Source organism: Macrotis lagotis, chromosome 6, assembly GCF_037893015.1.
Source record: "Macrotis lagotis isolate mMagLag1 chromosome 6, bilby.v1.9.chrom.fasta, whole genome shotgun sequence".
NCBI classification, from domain to species: Eukaryota; Metazoa; Chordata; class Mammalia; order Peramelemorphia; family Peramelidae; genus Macrotis; species Macrotis lagotis.
This window is the reverse complement of record NC_133663.1, coordinates 166021165-166046771: the sequence shown is the minus strand read 5'-3', so window position 1 is coordinate 166046771 and position 25607 is coordinate 166021165. Positions and strand designations below refer to the sequence as shown.

Here is a 25607-nt window from a genome sequence, read left to right as displayed (position 1 = left end):
CTTGGAAGGAGCAGAGATGAGTAGGAAACACTCCCAGGAGGGTGCTCTGGCCAATAACGCACCAGGGGCAGTTTGGTTACTTGTGAAATCCATCATAGAGCAAACCGTCTAAGAAAACTGGCAGCAAAGTTATAAGCTCCAATAACCAACACTGCCTGCCTGCCTTTAAATGCCAGTTCTCTTACAGTGGCAGTCTTCCACCACTCAGCCCCACAGCCACACTCTCTGGTGGGTGCTGCCAAATCAGAATATGCACTGGGCACAGGAAAACAAAATCTGTAACCAAAGTCGATGCCACAAAAAGCAACAGGTAACTTTTGCCAGCCTGTTATTTTACCTGAGTTTACAAAGTAAGAAAAAACTTTGCTTCTATTTTTCTTAGAGGAAAAAAGTTATCCCATGATTGTAAACTGAATAGAGCCTTTTGCAGGCCTCTTTTTAAAGATGAGATGAATATTTTCAATGCAAATCTGAGATGATTACTGAATGTAAACACAACCAGGAAGGGCTTGAATTAAATACAATGCTAAAATTCTCCCTTGGGGTTTTCTGGTTTTTTTCCCTGACATCAGGAGGAGCAAAGGGCTAACAAAACAAAAGTGTTCATGCTCACTTTCTTTTACACTTCAAAGTCAAAACAAAAATTGTGCAATAAGTTCATCAGTCCTGAGTCACGTGGTAATGTGGGGCAGGAAAGACATTTTTCCATGGTTTTTAACTGGAAGAAAGAAAATGTTTAGCTTTTTAGTTAAAACACAGATATGTTATATTCATCAGAAAATGCTGGTTATGGAAAAAATGGTGATTTTTAATTAGCATCAGTGTTTTTAGGTTCAGCATAGTGTTAAATGGATAGTAGAAACGTATTAGAATCAGTCATTGAAATGTTTCTATTTTATAAAAGGCAAATATTGTTTTTCACCTTATCATTATGAACTATTATGAAATTCAATTTTTTCTGAATTAAATTTCTATTTATTTTCTTTGAAAGTATCTGCTCCACTTTCCCCCACACCCAATCTACAAACTAGTATCTGATTTACCTTTTTTCCAGATGGTAAACAATTACACACAAAAGACAAAATTAGTTTTCCAGTTACATGGAAAAGAAAAAAGAGGAAAATAACCATCACATTAAACGTTAAATGGAAAAAACATATTTTAGAGAATTTTAAGGAAGCAACACTGGGATGAGGCCTATAACAAAACGTCCCTAATTATGGTAAAATTTCCTTTTTCATGCTTAAGGAAGGGGAATCTACATATCAAACAATTTAACTCAGGATTTTAATACATATTAGAGAGTTCCAACTGCACCTTGAAATCACTAGTTTCAAAGAAAATTAAGGGTTTTTCTACTGTTCTAGTTTTACTGTTATTAATTTCGACTCAATCGAAACTCTCCTTGGATCTTGCTAATACTGTTTCTGCCCCACCCCTTAACTTTTATAAATGTTTTCACTCTTTCAATATTCATTTTAAAAAAATATTGGTTATTTGTGCGTTACTGGGTTCCAGTGACAAAAGGCTTCAGCACTACACTCTATGAAGAAGACCCAAGTTTCCTTCTAATTGGATGTTGGTCGAAAACTGGGCAAAATTAAGATGCAATAAAGTAAGACTTTGGTCAAATAAGGAAGAATTTCTTGGATTTTAGTTTTTTGGAAAAGAATTCGATTCTGAATTGATGAGAACTAAAGGATTAAAAACCTCCCTTAATTTCTGCAGCAGTACAGACTATTTATCACAAATAGCTACAACCTAAGGGAGAATACAGGTTTATCCAAAATCAATGGTACAAAGTGTGAAAAGCATTAGGGGCGGGACCACAACTAGCTTTGGAAATAAAACCAAAGCAAACATATTCTTCACCTGGATGGCTTTAGAACACTAGTCCAAAGCTTTTGAAAAGTGTGATGACTGTTCCAAGCAGCACAAACCATGGCAAGAGTTTTTATCCCCTCAAGAAAAGTTCTTTCTGAAAAAGTACAATTGCTAGCTGATCCTCAGGCCCCTTCATATGACTCATAAGAAAATCCCGGAAGCAACTTTAAGGAAGAGTTCCTACTTGATAATTTCAGTGATATGTTTAACAGTTCTCAGTCTACACACCAGATTTAACCTATGTTCAAGTGGGCTTCTCCTTTTAAAAACACAGATAACAATTTAACTACTTGAATAACAAGTTGTATATCAATGTTATCTTGCTCCTTTTCTCCCCTGATTACTTTGTTTTCATGGATAAATATAAACTATATCATTGTTTTAGAAATTAGAATTTGAGGAAATGGTAGTTTGGGAAAAAAAAAAAGTCTGCATTTATAAGTGTATTCCAGTACCCTCTGAATAGCTGCATTTAAAAGAAACTGCTTCTGAAGGATAACCACAAAGTACAATTTGTATCATTTTATTCCATTGGTCTTGCAACAGGAAGGATTTAAAGTTAAATTCTTTTTTTAAAGACCCTGTCTATCTTGTAATTAAAACCACACAATTGGTATTGACAAGTTCAGGTCGGAAGAAAGCACATTATGTTGTTCTAATGTTTTGCTTTTCCATGCCTCCAGCAAAAAAAAAAAAAATGAATAAGAAAATAAATAAAATTAAAAAAAAATCCCCTTGTATTCTACTTTACCAGAAAATTTGTGACTTTTCTCTGATGATGTTGGGGGTAAGGGGGTGGGGGAATATCTGAATTCTAGGATCTAGCTTCTTGTGATCCTACACTATCAGATCAAGAATACTGAGTCTCTTATCTTTTTTTATCATCACATGCTCCAAATCCAAATCACAAAATCTGATAACATGATCTTTGCCAACAAGAGCAAATCAAAACTGAGAACTAATTCATCCTTACTTAGTCATTTTGCATCTTTTTTTTCTTTATAGAAATGCTGGGAGTTAGATAGTCTATCTTCTAAGGTCAATTATTGATTAAATTATTTTCCTAACTCCTAGTTAATTCCAGTTCTAATTGCTCTGGTTACATTTCTAAAACTGTAGACTATAGTCATTGCTGGTGTTGGCACTGTTATTTCTTTTACATTAATAATGTAACAGGGAAGAAAATTCAATTTATCTTTAAAAGAAATAATAGAAATTTCAGACTTAATTAAAATATAAACTAGAATTTTGTTTTTACACTACCATAAAGTTCAATAAAGCCTACCCCATAGATGAGCTTTTGGATATGTGTGTGGGGAAATTGAATACTTAACAATTAAGCAATAACAAACTATTCTTTGTGCTTCATATAACAAAGTTGAACTTCAAGGTGAACTCAACATCGAACTTAATCCTTCAGTTCTGGAAGATGCACTTTTTTTGGTCCTGCTTTTCTTCTTCCCAATTAGCTCCTTTATGCCAAGAGAAAACTTCTCCTTGAGAGAAGTTTTTCTCAGCAATTTTGCTTGTAAAAGACCAGAAGATCCTTCTTGTACTGCTGTTCAAAGCCCTGAATGCACTCAGGATATTAAATGAACATATTTTAAAGTAAAATAATACTAAAAGCCAAATTTTCTCTTAACCACAACAGAATGAATTTGATCTCATTTCTATTCCATTCACAAATGATTTCTTAGCACTCAAAAATGTGTTTTTCTGAGATGTAAAGAAATAGTGCATATGGTCTGAACTATAATCTACTTTACTGACTGATGAAAGCACTAGAGAGAGACTATTTGTGCTCTCAGGGATGCTGTGCAGGCGATTTGAGGAGGGGAGCTTACAATGCAGCCCATAGTTAAAAGTTGTATCACTTACCATGTCTCCAGGCTTCACAGAGACTGCAACCACCACCCCTGGCATAGGCGATCTCAGAATACTGCTCGTATCCTCTGCTACTTTCTCCAACATAAATTTGTTCAACTTCGCAGCAAGCTCAGTTAAGATATGGACCTTATACTTAAAGAAAAAAAAAATTGTAGAATTTCTTCATGAATTTTTATTGAAGACAAATTCATTTTTTTTTACATTTTAGAAGTCTGAGTTATACACTAATATCTCAACTAGAAATTAGGTACAATTTAATTTTACACACACACATATACATGAAAAATACTATTTTCAATTTACATTGTTAAAAAAAGCCAAAAATAGTTATTTTTTTTGGGGGGGGGGAAGATATTTACTCCAAAGGTAGCCACAAAGAATCAATGAGTAAAATACCACTGCATAATTAAGAAAAATAAGCTTAACCATGCAAACTGAACAGGTTATAATTTCCCTTTTTTACCTCCCCACTTAAACACTTAATCTTGATGAATAGAGACAATCCAGGAGGCTCAGTGTGGGCCTGGGGAGTCATGAGGGCCCACCACCAGAAGATGGCAGCAGATTTCTGTCTCAAACTTTCGGAGGACAGAGCCTATTGCTATTCATCAATCATTTAAACAAAAGACTTCAATAAGCATTCCAGGATGAATGGCATTTAAAATTCAAATTGATATTCTGAAGAAACAAATATCAATGTGTTCTACTAAAAATGTTCTTTACACAATGGAAACCACGGGCTTTTTTCCCGGTGCAGTGGGGTCTTCTCTCTGGGCAGGGGGGCAGTTTCCCAGTGAAGAAGAATATTTAAAGGAGACTAACTTCTGATTTCCAGATGAGTACTCCAGAGAGGACCAGTGGCATCCTCAAGGCTGGGCAGGCTGGTCCCAGGAAAGGGGGGCTCCCAGAGATGGAAAGTACTTGGCTTTCCCTTATACCTATGGGAGCAATGCTTGGGTCAAATCAATCAGGAGTGCAAAGCAAATAACCTCAAGGGTATAACTTTGCGATGCTGAAACCTCCACCTGGAGATTTAAGGATTCGCACCAAAATGTATTGCTTTGGGGGAAGACTGTTCCTGCCTAGCATCACTGCATATGCAAATAGTCACTCTAACTCAAAGCTTCTGGTGGGCATCAATTAGGATGCTAATTAAATGTACAGAGCTTACCTTCCACCACTCGGCATACGGACCCCAAAGCTCAGTTATTTACCTCTCGGCACAGATAAGGACATTAATGTATGGGGGGGGGCAGCTCACTGTGAGCTCTGATAGGGTAAGTTTGAAGTAGATTTGTGACACTGTGACAGGTTGAATAATAACATCTTTTGCATGTTTCTTTACTCTTGAGTGTGTGTTTTGCAATCAAGACATACAAGTGTCTGCCAGATCCTTAAGTGAAATAACAGTGCAAATAAAAGCTTTTTGCTCCTATTAAAATTCATCTAAGTCATAAGTGGCAAAGATAAAAAGCTAGGAGAGTGCCTTCTGCTGTCAGTCCAATAAACATTCTGGGCAGAGGGACTATTTATCAAAGATAAATTGTACCTAAAAGTCTTTCATTATATCTAAGGGGGATGGGAGGGGAAAATATCATTATAGCAATTGTCACAGTTTCAGTATCTGTGGTTGGTGTCTGCTTTGTACCAATAGTTTGAAAATTAAAAGAACCCACCAAAACAACAAAATCTCTCTGCCTTTTATAACAACAAAAGCAAGTTGGCATGGCATTAAAATGTTGCATCCATCTGATTTGAAAATTTTATATAAAAATTTAGTTAATTTAGTTTTGAGGGCTGAATATTGAAATAGTTTTGTGTCTAATTTTTCCCCCTCAAATAGTCTACTTTAAAACCACAAACTCCAAATTCAGGAAAAGTAACTTTTTAAACAAAAATCCAGGGTCATTTGGTCACCCTATTTTCTGTGGCTTTGGGGACACTTTAAAATTAAGTCTAGCTGGATCACAAAGTATAACATTAACAGGAATAAAATGCCCTAGGTTTCAACTATTAAGGTTCTTCCCCCCCCCCCAAATAATAATATCCTGACCAACAAACTCCATCCCTCTACTATTTTTATAATTTTCCTATCTTTTAGATTCCTCTCTCTGTAGGATCCCAGCTTTGCTTGGAATGAGATGTGAAAGAGTCAGAGAACTTAAAATGCCTTCAGATGCAGGTCTTTGTTATTGATGAGATGTTTGAGATGTTCCTTTTCCTTTTGTATTTGTTTATTGTTCTTAAATCTGTTTGGGGGATATGTGAGTTACTGTAATCAAGTGAAAAATAATAACAGTAAACTCCTAAGGAAAAGCCTTGTTTTTCATAGCTGGCTTAGAAATGACCTTTTTGAATATAAAAAGATGAGGCAGAGAAGGGTTCTCTTAAGATTACCTTTTGATGTTGGACTACTGTTGTCCTGACCCCACCAGAATAATCACACGAACTTCCCTTCTTAAAACAATATCCTGGCTCCCCAAAAAAACATCAGGCAGGGGTGTGATTGCTAGGCTTGGAAGCTTAATGGAATGTTGCCTACAAGTCCACCAGGGCAACTTCCTGGTGAGGCAGGCTCAGGCTTTGCTGGTGGGTGCCTCAAAAAAGAGTTCCCTCCACAACGTATGTAATGCCTTCCTCACACATCCTGCTGGTTTGTTTCTGAGCGTTGAATGTTATAGAGTTCAGCTCTCCAATTTTATAATGGGCAATTCCATGTACTACCTAGCTTCTTCCATACTCCTTGGGAGAGGTTCATTTAGTCAACCCCTCTCCTAACTTCAATCCCTGCCCCCCCCCCTCTGAAAAAAAGAGCATCTCAACCCAAAGTGGACTTTTCAGGGGCCAGGTCAATGGACTACAGCAGGGGAGAGAGGTGCAATGCTAGAAGCTGCCATGAGGTTTTCATTGCCTAGAACATGAGAAACATCTGCCTTAAGTCCTCAGGAGCTGGTGGGGCTGAGCAGGCTTGGAATCCATGGCTGATCAGCTCTGGTTTCATCAGGAGACATCACTTGACTCTGCAGGGCTTCAGGGGATAAATCTTCCAGCCAAAGTAAAGTTAATAAATAGTACCTGAATACTATTTCACCGTGTGTTCTGGAAAGAAAACAGGTGTTTCTTGTCCACAGGTCAGTTGGGCTTCTCAGTTAGAAAGCAGAAAGAATAGAAGGGAATGAGATGGGACCTGGTGACCTAATTATAGTTTAACAGAAGTCTGTCTTGGGTCTCACAACAAATTAATTTTATGGTCTTTGCAATGCAAAACCATGTCTAACAAGAAAATTTCTCTAAGAATAGAAAAGGACTTAATCATACCAGATGTATTCAAGACCAAAGAGAAAAATACCAAGACAAGAAAAGAAACACAAAAGAATTGTATTTAAAATTGTCTCACAACTCCCTTTTAATAAGAAGCTATTGTTAGCTGGGTGTAACCAAGGTAAAAGGGACAGATGAAGAGAAGACCAGGTATCCAACTGTAGTTCAGGGGTGGTCACCCACATCTTAATCATATTCATCACTTCTTTAGAAGAATACAGACAAAACAAGGAGCTCCATTACCAGCTCAGGATATCCCACTAGGAAAAGCAGGATAGAGTACAACTTAGGAATGATCACAAAATAGCATCCTGCTAGTGACTGCATTAACTTAATACATGATTCTCCTTACAAATTTTAAATCCACATCCTCATTTCTAAACCCTCCAGATTTACCAGAATATCTGATAAACCAATATGAATGTATTATTTATGAGTTGTTTGAGTTATGGGATAGACTGGATTTACAGTTTACATTATTTATAGCTATGATTCTATGTTTCTAAAGGATCTACTGTCATTCTTCTGCAAGGGGAGATGGGCTCCAGGACTGTGGGAATAACTTTTTTTTTAATCTATTCCCCCCAACAACATTCATTATCAATTTCCAAATATTTTAAAAGCCAGTCATTTTTTTTTTGCCTTTGATTACTGCACCTCTGCTTAAGGTGGCCTTAGCAATGCCAACTGTTGGCCAACTTAATGCCAAAGGGAAAGGACACTTATCAAGTATGTATCTGATTCAATATAAACAGTGTTCTCCCACTACAAATTACTTTTGATCAATTTTCTTATCATTCGGAAGTACAGACCAAATGTTGTGAATGAGAACATAAAATATGCACCCATATAAAAAAAAAAGGCAAGATGCATCAAAGAGTTCTTCTTACAAGATTTCAAACCTCTTTCAATCACAGGCATTTTGAATGTTTGATTATAGAATTAATGCATTCCATAGTGTGACAGTGAGGGCTAACACAAAAATGTTAACATAAATGTCCACATTGTTGATAATGAACAGGAGAAAAATTGTTAAATATTAAAAAAAGAAAAAGATGGTAAGAAAGGACTTGACCATAAATTGATGCACCTTTATCAGCAGAGAAAGAACAAGAGTAAAGATAATCACCAAACATAAGCAGTAAAAACCTAATTAAAATTGTAATTCAACTACATTCTTCTATTTGCCATTCATTGTGTGATACATAATTAATACTCTAGAAAAACATAACAAGGGTTAAAAGCCATGCAAGATAATATTCTCCAAATACTTTAGCTTAAAGGCTTAAGAGTTTAAAAAAAACATACAGAGTTAAAGCCTGTGGATGTCCATCTCTTGGAGCTACAAGCCGGGAAGAGCAAGGTGACGAGAACAGAGAAAGCTGGGTGAACCTCAGAGCTGGTCCATCTGCAGCGGCCTGTTAGCATAATGCCTTGACAACTCCATCAGCGCAGTCTCAAGGTAGCTGTCAATCAGGATGCATCATTTAATCCAACAGCACTCCGAGGACTTTCTCCTACCAGCAGCATGACAGCCTATCTACAGCTCTATTTATATCAGCGCCCAGTTGTGTTTACAATGCTGTTGTAATTAGAAAAGATGCAACAGGCAGCAAGGCGATTCAGATTTCCATTTTGCAGTATTGTCCTGTAAAGTGTGATCTTGCTTCACAGAGTCATGCTAAATGACAAAAGGCTATTTTCTTCCTTCTCCCTGCTCAGACAGCACTTCATTTGCAGCTATCTATAATTAGATTAATGGTGTAGTGTGGTACAAAGCAGGCCCACTTCACATCAGATAGCATATGAATTAGGACAAACACTTATTTCAATTCCAGGCAGAGAAAGCAATGACTGGGGTATTTAGCATACCCTTTATGGTGGAATGAGATGTTAATTGTGTACCATTACCTCTAAACTGCTTGCTTGTTGTATAAATCACTGTGCTAATTGATGCAGAGATAGAAATGTAGCCACAGGCAAGAAAGCAATGGAATGAGAGCCTAAGATGGAGGATAAAGGATTATCGAGTAAAACCATATGGAGATGGGGTTCCTTTGAAACCTTTGCTTTCTGCCCATAAGCAATATTTCTTAAAGTGTGTAAAAACTCTTGTAATAGTATAAAGAAAAATTAATTTGTGCATCACAATTTAAGTACACAGTCATCTGGAAAATGTTCGTGTCTGCCAGGAATCACAATTTTAAAAGTTTAGGGAACTGTGACATGTTTATAAAAACAAGGAGACCATAATTTTCAAAGATCAGAATTTTTCATCTCAGCATTTGGCTCCCGTGTTAATAAATAACCCTTGCAAGCTATCTGAAGCATATGGTTCACTGACCCATCCACCAAAAGAAATTCTTTCCCAAGTATTAAAGTTTGTTCTTTTAACAATAAAGTTCATTCTACTTCAGAATTGCTGTAGAGGCCAATTAACTAACAGTAGTTATTTGTGATGGGAATAAGTGAAGTTCCAGTGGGGACAAAGCTATTTTCAACTGCCACTGAAGGAATGGGTCCAATTCCACCATTAAATACTTCAAATATTCTAGCTGGGGAACTTCAAATTCTTAGGGTGAGTTTCTGATAGATTTTTTTTTATCATATTACACTATTTTATTATTTCAAAAGACCAGCACTCTAAGCATGGATCATTTTCTTACAAAACTACCCCCTTCCTTTTGAGAAACTCATCAGCACTTAGATGATCAATTCTTGTTTACTGGATTTATTTATAACAATTTAAAGTAACATGGAGCTTTCACTATGTGGACAGATCATGAAATTTCTTTAAGTGACCCAAGGTTGAAATCATTTATAATGAGAAGCATACTTTCATTTCCTACTCTCCCCAAACATGTCCATATACTGATATGTATGTGGGTTTGTATGTGTATGTATGTGGCTATTACTTGCACACAAACTCACTAATTTTCTTACAAGAAAGGCAACACTAGACTGGCACACTACTTTCCAGAATTTAGCTAACAAACACTAGAGCAGTTAGCTATGCTTCAAGACAGAACAAATTTAGTTGGTTAGTGAATATCTCCAACTTCTATTGAATGTGAACCTTAATTTATATTTCATCTTAAGACCTTTAACATGTTTAAGAATTGCCATGCTTAGTTGTCTGTGTGCAATCTAAGAGCTCAAGTTAGAATCAAATACAGGAAGGTTCCCCCTCCAAAATACCTTGTTCAAGATATCATCATAATCTATACTTAGAAATAGAATTCAGGGTCTCAGTTTTCCCTTTTCACCACAGTCTATATACTTCCAATATTAAAGAGCAATTCATGAACAGCAAGACTACCCTTAGTGGCACCAAAGTTCAACAGTTTAGGTTTTGGCCACAACAGTAAGAATCCTCTGGGTAATCTTTTAAAAAAAATCAATGAAGCTTACAACTATAAAGAAACATTAGCTGTATTGAGAAAACCAAAGGGACCTATGAAATGGAAACAAATGGCAGCAGAATAAACAGTGTTGACTACTTTGAAATAACACCTCCCAAGTGTGCAGCTAGTTGACATAAATGGAAATGCATTGAGGAAAAGAGCTGTGAAGCTGTGTAACAGCCCTGCTCCTAATCATTAATCACTTTTTTAGGCCATTTAAACTGGCGCATTACAGCCTGCAGCAAAACGCCAACACTCCCATCACTTGCATGTCAGCAATGCTGGTGTTAACAGGAGAAAATATATGGTTTCTACCGTTGTGCCCTAGTTCCCCAGCATTTGCTCCCTTTAATTGAAAAAGGCAGTTAAATACAAGGTAAATCATTCAGTTAGCTGAGCTGTTTAATAACATATAATTGATAATGTCAATATGTTACAATGACATAATGCATCACTTTCAACACTCGTTGTACTTACATTCATGAGTCAATCTACACCCATGGCCTGATTCTCACTGGTATGTTTGTTCCATAACTTAAATCTTGAGTTGGGTCAATATACCAATAATTTTTTGAGTAAGAACCTCAAAAATCAGTAGAAGGCCCATTATCCAACTCCCAACAAGATGTATTTATGGGGAGAATTTGTTTTTTTTTTAAAAAGGGAAAAATGAGCCAATACTCCAGCAAACCCACCATAAACAAACAAACAAAAAAAAGCTCAAAGCACTTTGCATGAAGGCTACTTCTGCATCTCACTATCCAAACTTCTGCTCTGAGGGGAGAAGTTTCCTTAAAGAAGAAAAGTATTAAAAGCTGGAAGCCTTCATAGGAGGTTCTCTACTGGCAGGAGTGTGACTAAACCAAACAGTTTCCTCTAATGAGGAAGTTTGTACAAATAAATTTATATAAGGCAATTTACGAATCTAAAACTTTGAGTATATGACAAAAGATAGGTTTTATTATTTAACTATACCACAAATTAGGATAAGAGTTATATCCTTTAAATTTAAAAATAAAGGGGAAAAATCAGCACTCAATAGGAGAGGATAACTTTAAATATTCTCAACTTTGCTGTTTTTATTTTCTTTGTCCTTTGTAACACAAAAAAAATCATAAAAAAGGAAAATCAAAAGAAAATCAAAATGCCTCACAGGAAGCTGGATTGCCTTCTCCTAGGTTAGTGCTTAGCACAGTGACTGGCATCTAGTATACACTTAATAAATGTTTATTCATTGATAGCTTTATAATTGTTATCTATAGCTACAATTAGTAGTAATGATATTAATAAGAATGGATCAAAATGTGATTTAGAAGGAGCAAGTTCTATTTCAATTTAACATTGTCGAGCGCATGTGTGCAGGTGCACAGATAATAAAGGTGGGAGTTGATCTATGCTCAGCTCACAGGTGACCACAAGCTGTCTAACAAGCAGGTACATATGCCACAAAGGTAATTTGCTGGAATAAGTGGTACTTTCACATCCACAAAAGCAAGTCCATTTACAATTAATAGTACAGAGCTCACAAAAGAGAACATGTGTGTTTCAGTTTGACCAGAATTCTGTATGACACAATGCTTATAATGAATCATTTTTTCCTTTAAAAAAGGGAAATAAAAGAAAAATATTTGAAAGCTTTGTGCTTCATTACATAATGGTACTAGCATCTGTTAATAGAAGAGTTTATTTTTTTATCCTTCAACTTGAATTGTTTTATGTAACTACAAGTTTATAAGCTCCTTAGTAAAACAGTGAGACGGTATCTTTTTAAAGTACTATATAATTTGGGATACAATAAAGCATTCTCTTGAAAATCTATAATTAGGACAGCATCAACTTACAGAAAAGTACAGGAAATGTTATAAAACACAATTATGCAAATAGCCACATAGGTAGGAAATGTACACCTTTGCTAGAGCACCTACCTTTTTTTCCTCCCTCCTCCACTTTCTTGTTTGGACAACCATATTGGCTCATTTCACAGTAAAGTGAACAATAAATATGTTCTAATTTACATCATGTCTAGAAAAACTAATAGAATTATGTTATAAAAAATCTACAATGATCCCCCAATACTGTCCTCCCAATAATTCAAAGTTAGTCAATTCCTAAAATTATTAGATATTTTCCTTTTAAGTGAATCACATTGCATTTATTCTTATCAATTATTATTTTTATTTTAGTCTAGTTCTTCAGGCTATTTTTTTCCTCTCAAAATTATATCCAGTATGATTACTTAGTCACATTCTAAATACCTAAGGAGTGAACAGAATCTAGCTTTCAAATACCAGAAGTTGAAAGACTGTTGCTTATTTGTCACCTTTACTCAGGTCTTATAATATGATAAAATTCCCAACTTGATCCCATAATGCAGTTTCAAAATCCTGATGGCCAATTTGGCCTATTTGATGGTCCCCCAGACCAACATTCCATTCCCTGTATCCTTCCCTAGCGCCTTGCCCATACTATATTCTCTCCTGACTTCCAACTTGTAGCACCACTTATAAGAAGCCTGCTTTATACTAAACGCCTTGTACCCTCCTTCTAGAAAATACTTTATCTATGTTCACATTATTTCCCCTCAAAAGAATGAAGATCCTTGTGTATAGGGACCTGACATTAGTAAACATTATTAAGTGCTTTTTTGGATGAATGAATCATGGCTCTAAAATATTCACTATGAAGTGCTCACTACTTGGAGGCTTTTCTTGTTACACCAGCATTTAAGAAGCCCTCTCGGGATTATAGTGATTTGGTAAACAAAGACAACATTCATTTAAATCAATATTTAATACAGTTCTCCTAGGGATTTTAAAGATTAAAAAAGAAGTAGAAATAATCCATATCCTCAAAGATTTATTAGTCTGGTCTGTACACAAGAAATATATGGGTGAAAAAAACTACAGAATGAAAGTATATGATTAACAATAACCATGAGTCCTAAGGGTGAATGAGATTAGTTTCAGAGTGAGTTTCTTGTCTCTCTCCTTCAATTATCTCCCAGCTTTCTGGACAAACTACCATACCTGAAAGAGTTTTGTCCACTATTCTTAAACATTTCCAAGGAAAGATTCTGATTTCTCTTAGAAAGCTGAACTAGGGGTGGCTAGGTGGTGCAGTGGATAGAGCACCGGCCTTGGAGTCAGGAGTACCCGGGTTCAAATCTGGCCTCAGACACTTAATAATTACCTAGCCGTGTTGGCCTTGGGCAAGCCACTTAACCCCATTGACTTGAAAAATCTAAAGAGAGAGAGAGAGAGAGAGAGAAAGCTGAACTAGCCCTCACTTGCCCTTTAGGGAGGAAACTTCTGAATTTCCAAACAAAATCCCCATCTCCTGCCCAATCCCTTTCTCTCTCTACAGTGAGTATACTTAATTTTTTCTATGCCGAGCACAACTTAGGACTTGGCATGTAGTAGACACTAATGATTTTTCATTTATTCATTTCTTTGGAAGACTGATTACATTCTCTATTATCTTTTTTAGAAATCAGAAGAATCAACTATTCTACAATTCTTATGTTTTTCTTTCCCAAAGCCTATTTTCTAATTTTATAATTCCAAGCCCTTGAGGCCTTCTCTAAATCCTTACAAGTTATGATTCTTTGAATTTATACTATATTTGAACAATCATATCTGACCAATGCTTAGAGAGATTCTTATGTAGTTCCTTTAGGTTATTTAGGCTTATAATTTGTATAATGTCTCTTATCTAGTCTATTTTATTATACTAACAATTAAAATTGATAGCACTACATTTATTTTATACATATAACCCAATATGATACCTAAAGATTTTCATACAAATTAAAGTTGGTCCATTCCTTCTAGAGTTGACAAAGAATTTCCTTATATTCAAGTCTTCCTGATGCCTAAGATTGGCCCTTGATATATTAAGGCACATTCAATCAATATAAACTTTCATTTCATTTCATTTCATTTCATTTCATTTCATTTCATTTCAAGAATGTAACTTCTCTCACATAATATATATAACCTCTATTCTATTGTAAAATTATAATGAAGAAAATAGTGTCAAAGTACTTTAAGGCATCTCCTGACATACTCTCCCCAATGATGTAGATTACAATCCATTCACATCTTCACATTCTCTGTGAATCTTGAACAAAGATGTCCTCTGGTAAATCTACCCTACATGATGGGGCTTTCCTCTTGATGTTCCTTGGATAACAAGAGAACGTAAAGATTTTTTCCCCTATTACTTTTTGAATAGTTTACCTTCTTTTGCAGTATTTATATCTTTCTGATATACTTTATGCTACTTTTCCTGAACTGTTCCTGCAATAGGAATATGCTACAGTTTATGCACAACCACCATGTGATTCCTCATTGATTTTGAGTGACTTACATTTTTATTTCTCCAGATTATCCCACTACTTACAATTATATAAAATCAACAGAAAATATTAATGTTACTTACAGTTATATAAAATCAACAGAAGAATATTTATGTTTAAAAAAAAAAGGCGAGAGAACTACCTGAATGGAAAATCCCACTCATTCACCAACCACAGAATAATCCTGATTTGTTGGATATAAAGATTGAGAAATACAATGAAAAAACTACATACAATAAGTAAATTCTTCTATCCTAGAACTTCACAAAACGTTATACAAAGCCTGAGGGCATTTGGATAGATGGTCTGCCATCAAAACCAAAATTAATACAGGAGATCCTCCCAGCACAAGTCATGACTTGGGACACTTGTAATTTGCAAGGACTTATGTCCAGAGGCAGCAAACAAACAAGGAAGGTTTTTCTGAGAAAGCTGCAATGGACCTCAGAAGCAGCAGAATCATGGCAGCAGCTAGTATAGTGCCATAGTACCCAGGCCCTAATAGCCAAGGCTCAGGGGGACTAAGTCCCTAATAGGTACTAAGATGCTAGAGAAGGCCTCAATGATCTAGGGGGGCCTGACCCCAAGGAAGTCAGAGCTCAATAAAGGAATTTAGGGAACACTGAGTGAAAGTAAATAGGTATAATCATCCCACCAAAAAACTCAGAAGATCTGAGGCTGGCCCTAGATCAGTCATTAAAGCTGGAGAGGTGGAAAAAAATCAAATAAAACACCTATTAGTATAGACATATTACTCAAAATCTAGAGATTCCCCCTAAAATTAGAAAGTTAACTATAACAACTGCAAATAGAAATTCAAAGGAAAAAATTGATTTTTCACAAGGACAACATGAATAACTAGAAGAAATGAAGAAAGAGAAATAAAAATGAAATTGAAGACCTTAAGGAAGGAAATAAAAGAATAAATAGCTTAGAATGTAAATCTTATCCAAGAAATGAAACCCCTGAAAACTAGAATAGACGAAAGAGAAATCAATGACTCCACAAGTCAGTAAGAAATATTAAGCAAAATCATGCACTGAAAAAAAAAATAGGATATAAACAATCTAGAAAGCAAATCAAGGAGAAATAACTTAAGAATCATTAGAAATCCTGAAAAAAAGATAAAAAAATTAAAACCCTGCACTAAATATCAATAAATCACAAAAACAAACTAGAACCAGGGGCCAAAGACAGAAAAAAAAATGACTAATCACCTTCTGAAAAGAACCTCAAAGGAAATATGCCAGGAATATCATGGCCCAAAATATAAGAATCCAAGGAAACCTAGAAAGGCAATTTATTTGAGCAACTGTAAGAAGCTGTATAATGATAAATGTTGAGTATGAGAACTAAGCATTCTATCAGAATCTTGATATCTTCAAATGATATTAATATAATAGCACATAATAGCACAAAGAGGTGCTAGAATTGGATTGGGGGTGGCTAGGTGGTACAGTAGATAGAGCACTGGCCCTGGAGTCAGGAGTACCTGGGTTCAAATCTGGCCTCAGACACTTAATAATTACCTAGCTGTTGTGGCCTTGGGCAAGTCACTTAACCCTGTTTGCCTTGCAAAAAAAAAAAGTTTAGAATATTCTGAGGATTTTAAGAGGGGGAAAAAAGAAAGGAGGGGAAAAGGAATAAACTATTAAAAAAGAATGTAATAACAATAATTTTCATACAGGATAAGAAGAGTAGAGAAACATAGAAAACAGGATGGGGAGAATGAGCATCACATGAATTTCACTTTTATCATATGATAATCATGATGTGAAGTTGAATACACACACACACACACACGCACGCACACACGCAATTTGGCAGGAAAATACATCAATCTCAACTGGGAAACAAGTCAGAGAGATGGAGTTAAGAGGGAGACTAAATGGTAAGTGAATAATCAAATTTCTGGATCCTAAAGAAGAGACTGAAAAAAAGAGGGAACTCCTTTCCAAAGAACTAGAATATAAGGGAATACTTCAGATTGCTTTTTGGATTAAAAACAGAATGGCGAAACAAATCACATTATATAAAAGAACAGTAGTGCACCATTAAAAAAATCAAAGGAGATGATTCTAGGAAATGCAGAATGAATTAAGCAGAACCCTGAAAACAATTTATACAAAGAAGGTGATACTGTAAATAAAAATAGATTTCAAGAATTGATTAATGTAAGCCTATGTCTCCAGAGGAGCCGCACTAAAGCATATACACTTATGGCAGGAAGGTGTTGAATACAATGTATAGAAAGTGACTTATTTTTGGATATGGTCACTATGCTAATTCATTTTGCTTGTCTATTTATTACAAGTTTTTTCCCCTTTCTCTCAATTTTTAAATAAAGGGGAAAAGCAATAGTAACGCCAAATAAGAGACATTCTACCATTTTAAATGTAATTAATAATATGAACAATAACTATAGCAATAATAATAGCTAGCATTTATACTAGCCACCACCACCATCTTGATCATCATTTTCTTTCAGACCTTGATGGAGACAACTCAGGAACCTGAAGCCAAGAATCTTAGGATAGCAATGCTTCCAGCTGAGCACCCTCAAAAAGCATCTGCTCATGTAGGTGCTGGAACCATTGTTTCTGAAAAACCTAGGAAAAAAGTTCTTAAAGCTTTAAGTTTGGCTTTGCCATTTCTAGAAACGGATATGATTTCATCCATAGAAATGGCACAAAACAAGAAGCATAACCATCTGCTTTGCTGCTGTGCCTTAAATACCATGACACTTTTCCACTTGGCTTGCAGCTGAAACCTTACATGTTTCTTTGAATGTGAGCTCCTTTAGAGCTTTTTTCTTTTTTATATGACTACCACAAAGCATGGTACTTTGCATATAGTGATGTGTGCTTTGCACTCACTCACATATCTTTTTAAGTTTTGCAAAATGCTTTTCAAATATTATCTCATTTATTAAAAAAAAACCTGGGAAGTTGTTGCTATTATATCCGATAAAAGTCATATCTCACATATATAAGATACTTAGTCAAATCTGTAAGAAAACAATCATTCACCAATCAATAAATGATTAAAGGATATAAATGGGCAATTTTCAGATAAAGAAATCACAACTTCTAATCCTATGAAAAATACTCTAAAACATTATTAGAGAAATGAAAATTAAAGCAACCCTGAGGTATCATTTTATCCCTATCAGAGTGGCTAAAATGGTTGAAGGGGAAAGAGCAAATATTGGGAGGATGTGGAAAAATTATAAATTTTTGAATTTAAAATTTAAAAATATGCTAATTTACTGTTGGTGAAATTGTGAACTAATCCAACCATTTTGGAGCGCAATATGGAATTATGCCCCAAGTGTTTACCATTATTAGGTTGATTTCCAAAGATAATTAGGGGAAAAAGGAAAGAACCTCTAAGTTCTAAAATATTTAGAGCAGTTCTTTTTATGGTAACACAGACCTGGAAGTTATAGGGATGTTCACTAACTTAGAAACAGCTGAACAAGTTGTGGTGTAAGATTGTGATGGAATATTCCTGTGCTATAAGAAAAAATGAAGTTGACATCTTAGAAAAACAAGGATAGACACATAAAATAATGAAGAGCAAAATGAGCAGAACAAAGGGAATATTTTATACAGTAATAGGTATAGTTTTAAGAACAACTTTGAGTGACTGAGTCATTTTGACTTTTATAAATATCCCAGTTAACTTACAAAGGACATATGAAGGAAGCCACTATCTGCATCCAAAGATGAATAAAAGTATGTATGGAATGATTTTACATGTGCAGTTATCCCTTCCAATCATGAAGCCCACTAAAATTTTTTGGCCCTCCCTTTGTAGCAGAAAGGAAGTCTGAATTACTATAGTATTAAATGATAAACTGTGTTGACATTATACAATATATTTCTCACCACAATGCCACTGAGTAATAAATACTGAGAAATATTATCACCCTTATGTTTTCAATGTGCAAGCAGGCTCTGAGAGGTCAACTCCATGGTCCAAGATTTGGCCTTTGCAGAGGTCAGTAGAACCTCAGCTTCTATAAAGCAGTCATTATTACAATTAGTTCTGAATTCCTAGGATCCAGCAGAGTGCCTGGCATATTAAAAAGAATAAGTATGTTTGTTGAATTGAATTCAGGCTAGAATAGCAGATAAACCAGTGAATGAATAAGCATTTATTAAGTTTGTACAGGTCAGGTGTATTTAAATTTCCCAGTTTAGTCCCAAAAACAAAATACTAAGGAGAAAGACAAAAGCATGATCTCTGAGAGTTCACAAATAGGGAAGACAATGCAAAAAAATTCTACATACAAGAGCACTGTAGTATAAATGTGAAGTGTGATGGCTGAAATAGGAAATAACTGAGGACGCAAAGCTCAATCTTTTGGGCTTATCAATTTATTAAGCAATGCATGCCAAATGTATAACAAATCAGGGTCAGTCCTCTTCAGCTAAGCACTGAACTCTGAATATATGAGAAGACAGATTTTTATGTAGTAAATAAGTAATAGGATATAAATTAGGATACAGATTAGGGAATTTGACTTCTAATTGGAGGGAAGATTAGGGTCTTTCCAAACTGGGAGGGGGTTAATAACAGATACAATTCCCTGACATCAAAAAAAAAAAGAGGTGTCTCACTCTCCCCTAAGTATTCATATACAATCAAAGGAACAAGGAAGCAATAACTGAATGATCAGAATGGGGCCAATTTTTATACGGGTTACTTGAAAGGTATAATTGTGAGAAAACTCCTTGCATCAATATTTAGATCTGACCAGGTTTCTAGTCAACATAGCCTAAATCCTTAGTGAAGAGTCTCTGAGCAATGGGTAGAAGTGGTCTAGCTTTCTAGCCACCCAAGAATGGGTTCAAATAATGCAATGAAGTGTTGGGGCAGGTAGGTGGCAAAATGGATAGAGCACCAGCCCTGGAATCAGGAGGACCTGAGTTCAAATTTGACCTCATACATTTAATGATTCCCTGGCTATGTGACCCTGGTCAAGTCACTTAATCCATGGCCTTAAATAAATAAATTAATAAATAAATGTTTTCACAGTTCCCATAACTGAATAAAGTTTTCTCATAAGACAGAAACTGGACTAGACCTGCAACTGAATATGTCATGTCTGAAAATTGGCCCCATTCTGGTCAATCAGTTCTCCCCTGATGACACTATGACTATCACAAGCATTCAGCTGAGATAGTGTAGGTAAAACCTACAGCTTTGCAATTCTACAAAATACCACACAAATGCGAAGTATTATGATGAACATAGGGAATAGAGGGAAAAGGGGTTAAATAATAAAATACCAGTAGAATATCTTTGCCTACTAATACTTAGAAAAACCACCAGCATGAAATCATAAAGTATAGTAATGCTTGCTATCCTTCATTCCACTATTCTTCAGCTAAGAATCTAATTATGAAAAACAAATGGAGAAAGGAAAAAGCAAAACAAATGAAGAGATAGCTCTTAACAAAAACTGCTACAATATTAACAACCTGTGGACATTCCTAGAAAGGAACTGAGGATAGAAACAGTTCTTACAATGATAATGTCTGATTTTCCAAAATTTTACAACTTTCTCAATTCCCACTCTCAAAGCAGCAGTGAGATTTCCCAGGCTACTTGAGGACTTGGAGATTTGGTCTAGGAGTGCTTGTAGAAAAAAGCAACCTGTATCAGTGGTCAGTAACCTTCAAGTGTGGCTATGGGAATATCCAACAGTAACCTATCTTCTTATGGGTCTCTTATGAACTGGACTTTATTTCTACTGTGGGTATTTTGAACTGTTTATCTTCATGGTGGGGAGGCTTCAGGCTTTAGAGATGCTAGAGGTACACAGCCTAGGAACAGGAATTGAGGATAGTCTCCTAAACTCCAAAAGGCACATGGGAAAAGGTCAAGATCACTTTATTCTTTTGCTGGTCATTTGAAAACATGGCTATCTACTAAGGTAGCTGCTAAGCAACACTGAAATGTCAGTCTTTACAGAATATGAGAACCAGAAGTCAAGTCGAACTCTTTTATTTTACAGGGTAATGTCATTACAAAGTGTGTTACCTTATCCCAAAGTAAATGAACTTTTCCCAACAATTTTTCTTCTGGCGTTCAGAGAAAACTTCAGAAATGAGACATTAATTGACTTCTATCCCTTGTACTTCATGTAATTACTGATTACTGTTCTAGGACTCTCATCTCACAGACTGTTCTAGATATCATATCCTGATTTCAGTATGACCCACAATACACTGATATTTTCCTTTTTTTTCAGAAAGAGAAATAAAGAGATCAAATATATTTACATTTGTAGATATAACAGAAGAGCTACAAATGTAAATAAGGCCGTACAAATGGAGGGCTTTCAATCCTAGGCCCCTGGTGAGCCAGCGTAAAATACAGCACCTTCTGTCAAGCATTTCACATTAAATGAAGGAGCTTTCTCGAGGGCTAAAAAAAAGTTATTAAGAGTGTGAGCTTTGGCCATTATTTCACAATTGAGTTAACCTCTATCCCAAGGGCAACATTCTGCAGCTGTTTTCAGTGAGTCGGGACTTTTTTTTTAAATTACACTTAAGTTTTTTAAGTGTGACTAAAAGGGGGAAGACTATAGTTTGTCCTATTTGCATTTGTGAATTGCAATATGATTTCTTAAGGCATAAGGGAAATAACAAATCGTTATGTGATTCTAGTTCATCCAATTAGAGATCCAAAATGAATTATTTTCACCTATGCAGGTAAAATTCTTATCAGAGCTGCATCACTTCCTCTCTCCAAGTGTCCTTTTCACAAAAGCACACATTCTTTTTCTTCTCCTCCTGTTATCACTGTCCATTGTTCCAAAATGTTTGTAAAATGATTTGTAATTAAAAGTTGTAAGTTAGAATAAGTCAGTATTTTTCACCCTTGCTTGATGTGTGTAAACAATAGCAATGATCTCTAAACATATACTCAGTGGGTGTGCATATATATACAGAAAATGATACTATACTAAATTTACTAAGCTATAATATAGATTAATAAATACAACTTGCACATCTCAAAAGAAGAGAAACACTGCAAAGGTACAAAGACAGTTCTTATTGTCAGGTAATAGTAAAGTAATCTTAGGATTGGAGTGGTTCTTTAAGTCAAACCACTTAACCCTAAATATTTTTCTTGATTTAATACCCTATTCTACTACTCACTCCACCCTCCCCCTGTATTTTTTTATCTGTTGTTTTCAAGGGAAAGATGAATCATTACAAAACTAATAGTTTTCATTTAGTAAGTATTTGTTCCTCAATTTCAATGATTTACAAATTCCAAACCTGATTTTTCTAAAGAGAATGGTTGTGTTAATTCATTACTTGATCTAAAAGATCAAATTGGAACAATTTATTTTTATCATTTTAGAAGTATGAAGGTGAATAGTTCTATGATTCTTGCTATTTTATAGTTAGCAAAAAAATGTGATGCATAAGCATCAGTTATATGCCAATTTGCCCAAAAAATGAGATTCCTGACTACCAGTACCACTTTAATCCACTGGATAATCCTTTCCTGTAAAAAAATAATTATGTTTTTGTATTATCATGTAATATAATCATCACATTCTTGACATTATTGCCTTTAACAACCATTACTGTTTCAATTCCTGGTTACAAATAATGCCAGGAAACTAATTTTCATAAACTCATTTGAAAGTAGAAGTGCTATGATGTACTTTGATATATTGGGATATAGCTGTTTTATCCTTATAATTCACAATCGTTAAACAATAATCAAAAGACTGTAATTGGTTATGGTAATCAATTCATCCAATATTGAAAATTCTTCTTGGTTTACCTGGTGAATTAGAGATAAATAGCAATGAGGAGGGAAGCTAGGAAGCTCCCTGTACCTTCTATTATTTGAAATAATTCCAGAAATGATAGCCAATAGCAATAAAGACAAGAGAAAGAAATCAGAGGCATAAAGGCAAAGAGAATTCTCTGATGACATGATTGTTAGAAAATCATAGGGAATAAGCAAAGAATTTAAGTGAGACAATGGCTTTAATAAAGAGACAAAATAAGTACAAAATAAAAAAATCAAATAAAAAACAAAAAATCAACAGCATTTCTATATGGCAACAACAAAATATTCAAAAATGACTATAACAGGTATAAAATATCTGAGAGTCAATCTACCAAAGAACAGTAAATAAATAACTATGTAGATACAATTACAAAATACTCCTTTTTTAGGTTTTTTTTCTTTTACAAAATACTCTTTAAAGAAATAAAAAAAAAACCCCAAGTAATTGGAGGGTTATTCAGGGTCTGAGTTTTGGCCATGCAAATATAAATGATAATACCTGCCAAACTGGGAAATGTAGTTGATGTAAAAAGGAAAATTTTTTAAAAGACGCAAATATCATCTCAAAAAGCAAGTCTTGCATAAGGATGCTGACAGTTTTAAATTTAACTTTAATTAAGTAAAACTAGTTGCCTCTAAGTAGGTCAGGGATTCTTAACTTTGTGTCCATAGAACTACAAAGGTTCCATGTGGTTGGATTTCAGGGGGTCTGTGAACTCTAAAGGGAAAAAATATATATCTTTATTTTCAGGAACCTCTATAACTTAAATTCAACATTTCTTTCAATGAGAATCTAAAGCAAACACAAAACATTTATTCCAAGAAAGCCCATAGGTTTCAACAGATTGCCAAAAGGGTTCACAAATGTCACAAAAAAGAACTCTTAAAATAGGTCATCTTATTTACATTGATGTTATGTTTAACGATACCAAGTGAAACAATTCCCTCAGGACAATTACTTTTATAGTAATTTTGGTTTGCCTTCAATGATTTACCTCTATCATATAAACTCAGTTATGGAACTTTTGAACTAGAAGAGGCATTAGAGAAATTATTAGATAGAATATCAATTTTTTTCAGTTTTTTTTTTGCAAGGCAATGGGGTTAAGTGACTTGCCCAAGGCCACAAAGTAGGTAATTATTAAGTGTCTGATGCCGGATTTGAACTCAGGTCCTCCTGAATCCAGGGCCGGTGCTCTATCCACTGTGCCACCTAGACACCCCTAGAATATTAATTTTATAGGAGCTGAATTTAGCATTGGTGTTTCTTGGTATTTAAAATAAATTCTACTTAGAATGCTTTCACAATTTCTTAAATACTTAAAAACATGTGAAATTTAAAATTATGAAGATTAATTTGGAAATATCTAAAATAAGCTCTAGATAAAATACAAGATGTATTCTTCATGAATTAGAACCAATAATTTCATATGTTCCATTCACATATCAATAAGAACAATTTCTTCTATTTCTACTTAAGCTTCAAGTTCAACCAAATTAAATTTAAAATCGAATGTTTTTGTGAACAATAAAGTCTCAGATTATGTGTGTACACTTATACAAATTTAAGATTTGATAAAAACTAAAATCACAAAAGACAAATCATGAGCCATTATATTTATACTAGACAATGATTCTTTCCTTGGGTAGGATCAAATACAACTGTAGTTGAAAGGTTAGCTACTGAGAAACAGGGTGGTGTATTGGAAGGAGTGGGAACAAGACCAACATTCTGTTTATAAATGGTTGCATACAATTTAGCATTCTTAAAGATTGAGATGGTCCACAGTAACAGGGGTTCACACTCCAGATGAGGCTAGACCTTTTTGATTTCTTAGGTCCTTTCAATACTAGGATTCTACCATTTAATATCTACCAATTTTTCTAGAAACAGAGGTTCACACTTTTAAACTGAATGCAAACAAGAACTCTGAAAGTCCTTCCCAGGTCTGCCTGATACAAGTGCCATCCTGCCCAATTCTATTTCAGTGTTTTTAAAGGTGAGAAGGGGGTGAGGGAGAGTGGTGGACTGGATAGTGAATGAGGTATTATTAAAAAAAAACCAAAAAAAACGTAAAAAAAACCCTCACTTTTGTACCTCTTGCCCTTCTCTCCTCCATGAAATAAAGCTTATTCCTGATAACATTTCTGTGTTTTGGTAGTTGAGATTGCTAGGATTATTGTCTTTGGATAAGTCAGAGAGATGTGTATATTAAGAAAATGTATTTCCCCTCTCTTTAATTTCCCTGGTAATGATACTGAGAGATTATGATTTATTTTGTTCTGTGTTCCTTCAGTTTTTCAAGGATTGACAGGGTAGAAATTCTTAAGGAGTAAATATACGCATGTTGGTAAATTAGTAATTGACTTCATTAGACTACATGAACCCAACTGTAATTTTTTTTATAAAGCTCCAGGAATTATAGAATTACTCAAGAATTCTATCATCAGGGGCGGCTAGATGGTCCAGTAGATAGAGCACCAACCCTGAAGTCAGGAGTACCTGAGTTCAAATCTGGCCTCAGACACTTAATAATTACCTAGCTGTGTGGCTTTGGGCAAGCCACTTAAACCCATTGCCTTGCAAAAATCTAAAAAGAATTCTATCATCAACGGGTGAAAACATAGCTACACATGGCCTATACCATAGGAGAGACTGCTATGGGCCCACTGCTGCAACCTTACCTGACTGAATGAATCTAGTACAGTAACTCATTTGGTCGGGGAGAAGTGACCTGATGCTAAGGTGTTCAAATGTAACTGACACTGATAAACAATATGCAACAGCCTAAGCAGCAGCACTTCCATCCTCCCCTTCCGCTTTTCCATCCATCCCTCAGGCTATTGGGTTTTTTCCCAAACATATTCCCCTTTCAGTGCTGTCCTTCATGTTCACTTAAATCTGATTTCACCTGTATAAACATGCA

General features: G+C 35.1%; 1 protein-coding gene across 2 annotated transcripts in view; it reads right to left on the bottom strand.

Annotated features, from left to right (window-relative positions):
• The window catches only part of PCCA (propionyl-CoA carboxylase subunit alpha), a 556428-nt gene that overhangs the window by 13108 nt on the left and 517713 nt on the right, over positions 1-25607 (bottom strand). The window contains exon 22 of one of the 2 annotated variants that reach the window (XM_074191968.1): positions 3763-3903. In XM_074191968.1, coding sequence (XP_074048069.1) covers positions 3763-3903 — 141 coding nt within the window. The other variant, XM_074191970.1, reaches the window with a different exon arrangement.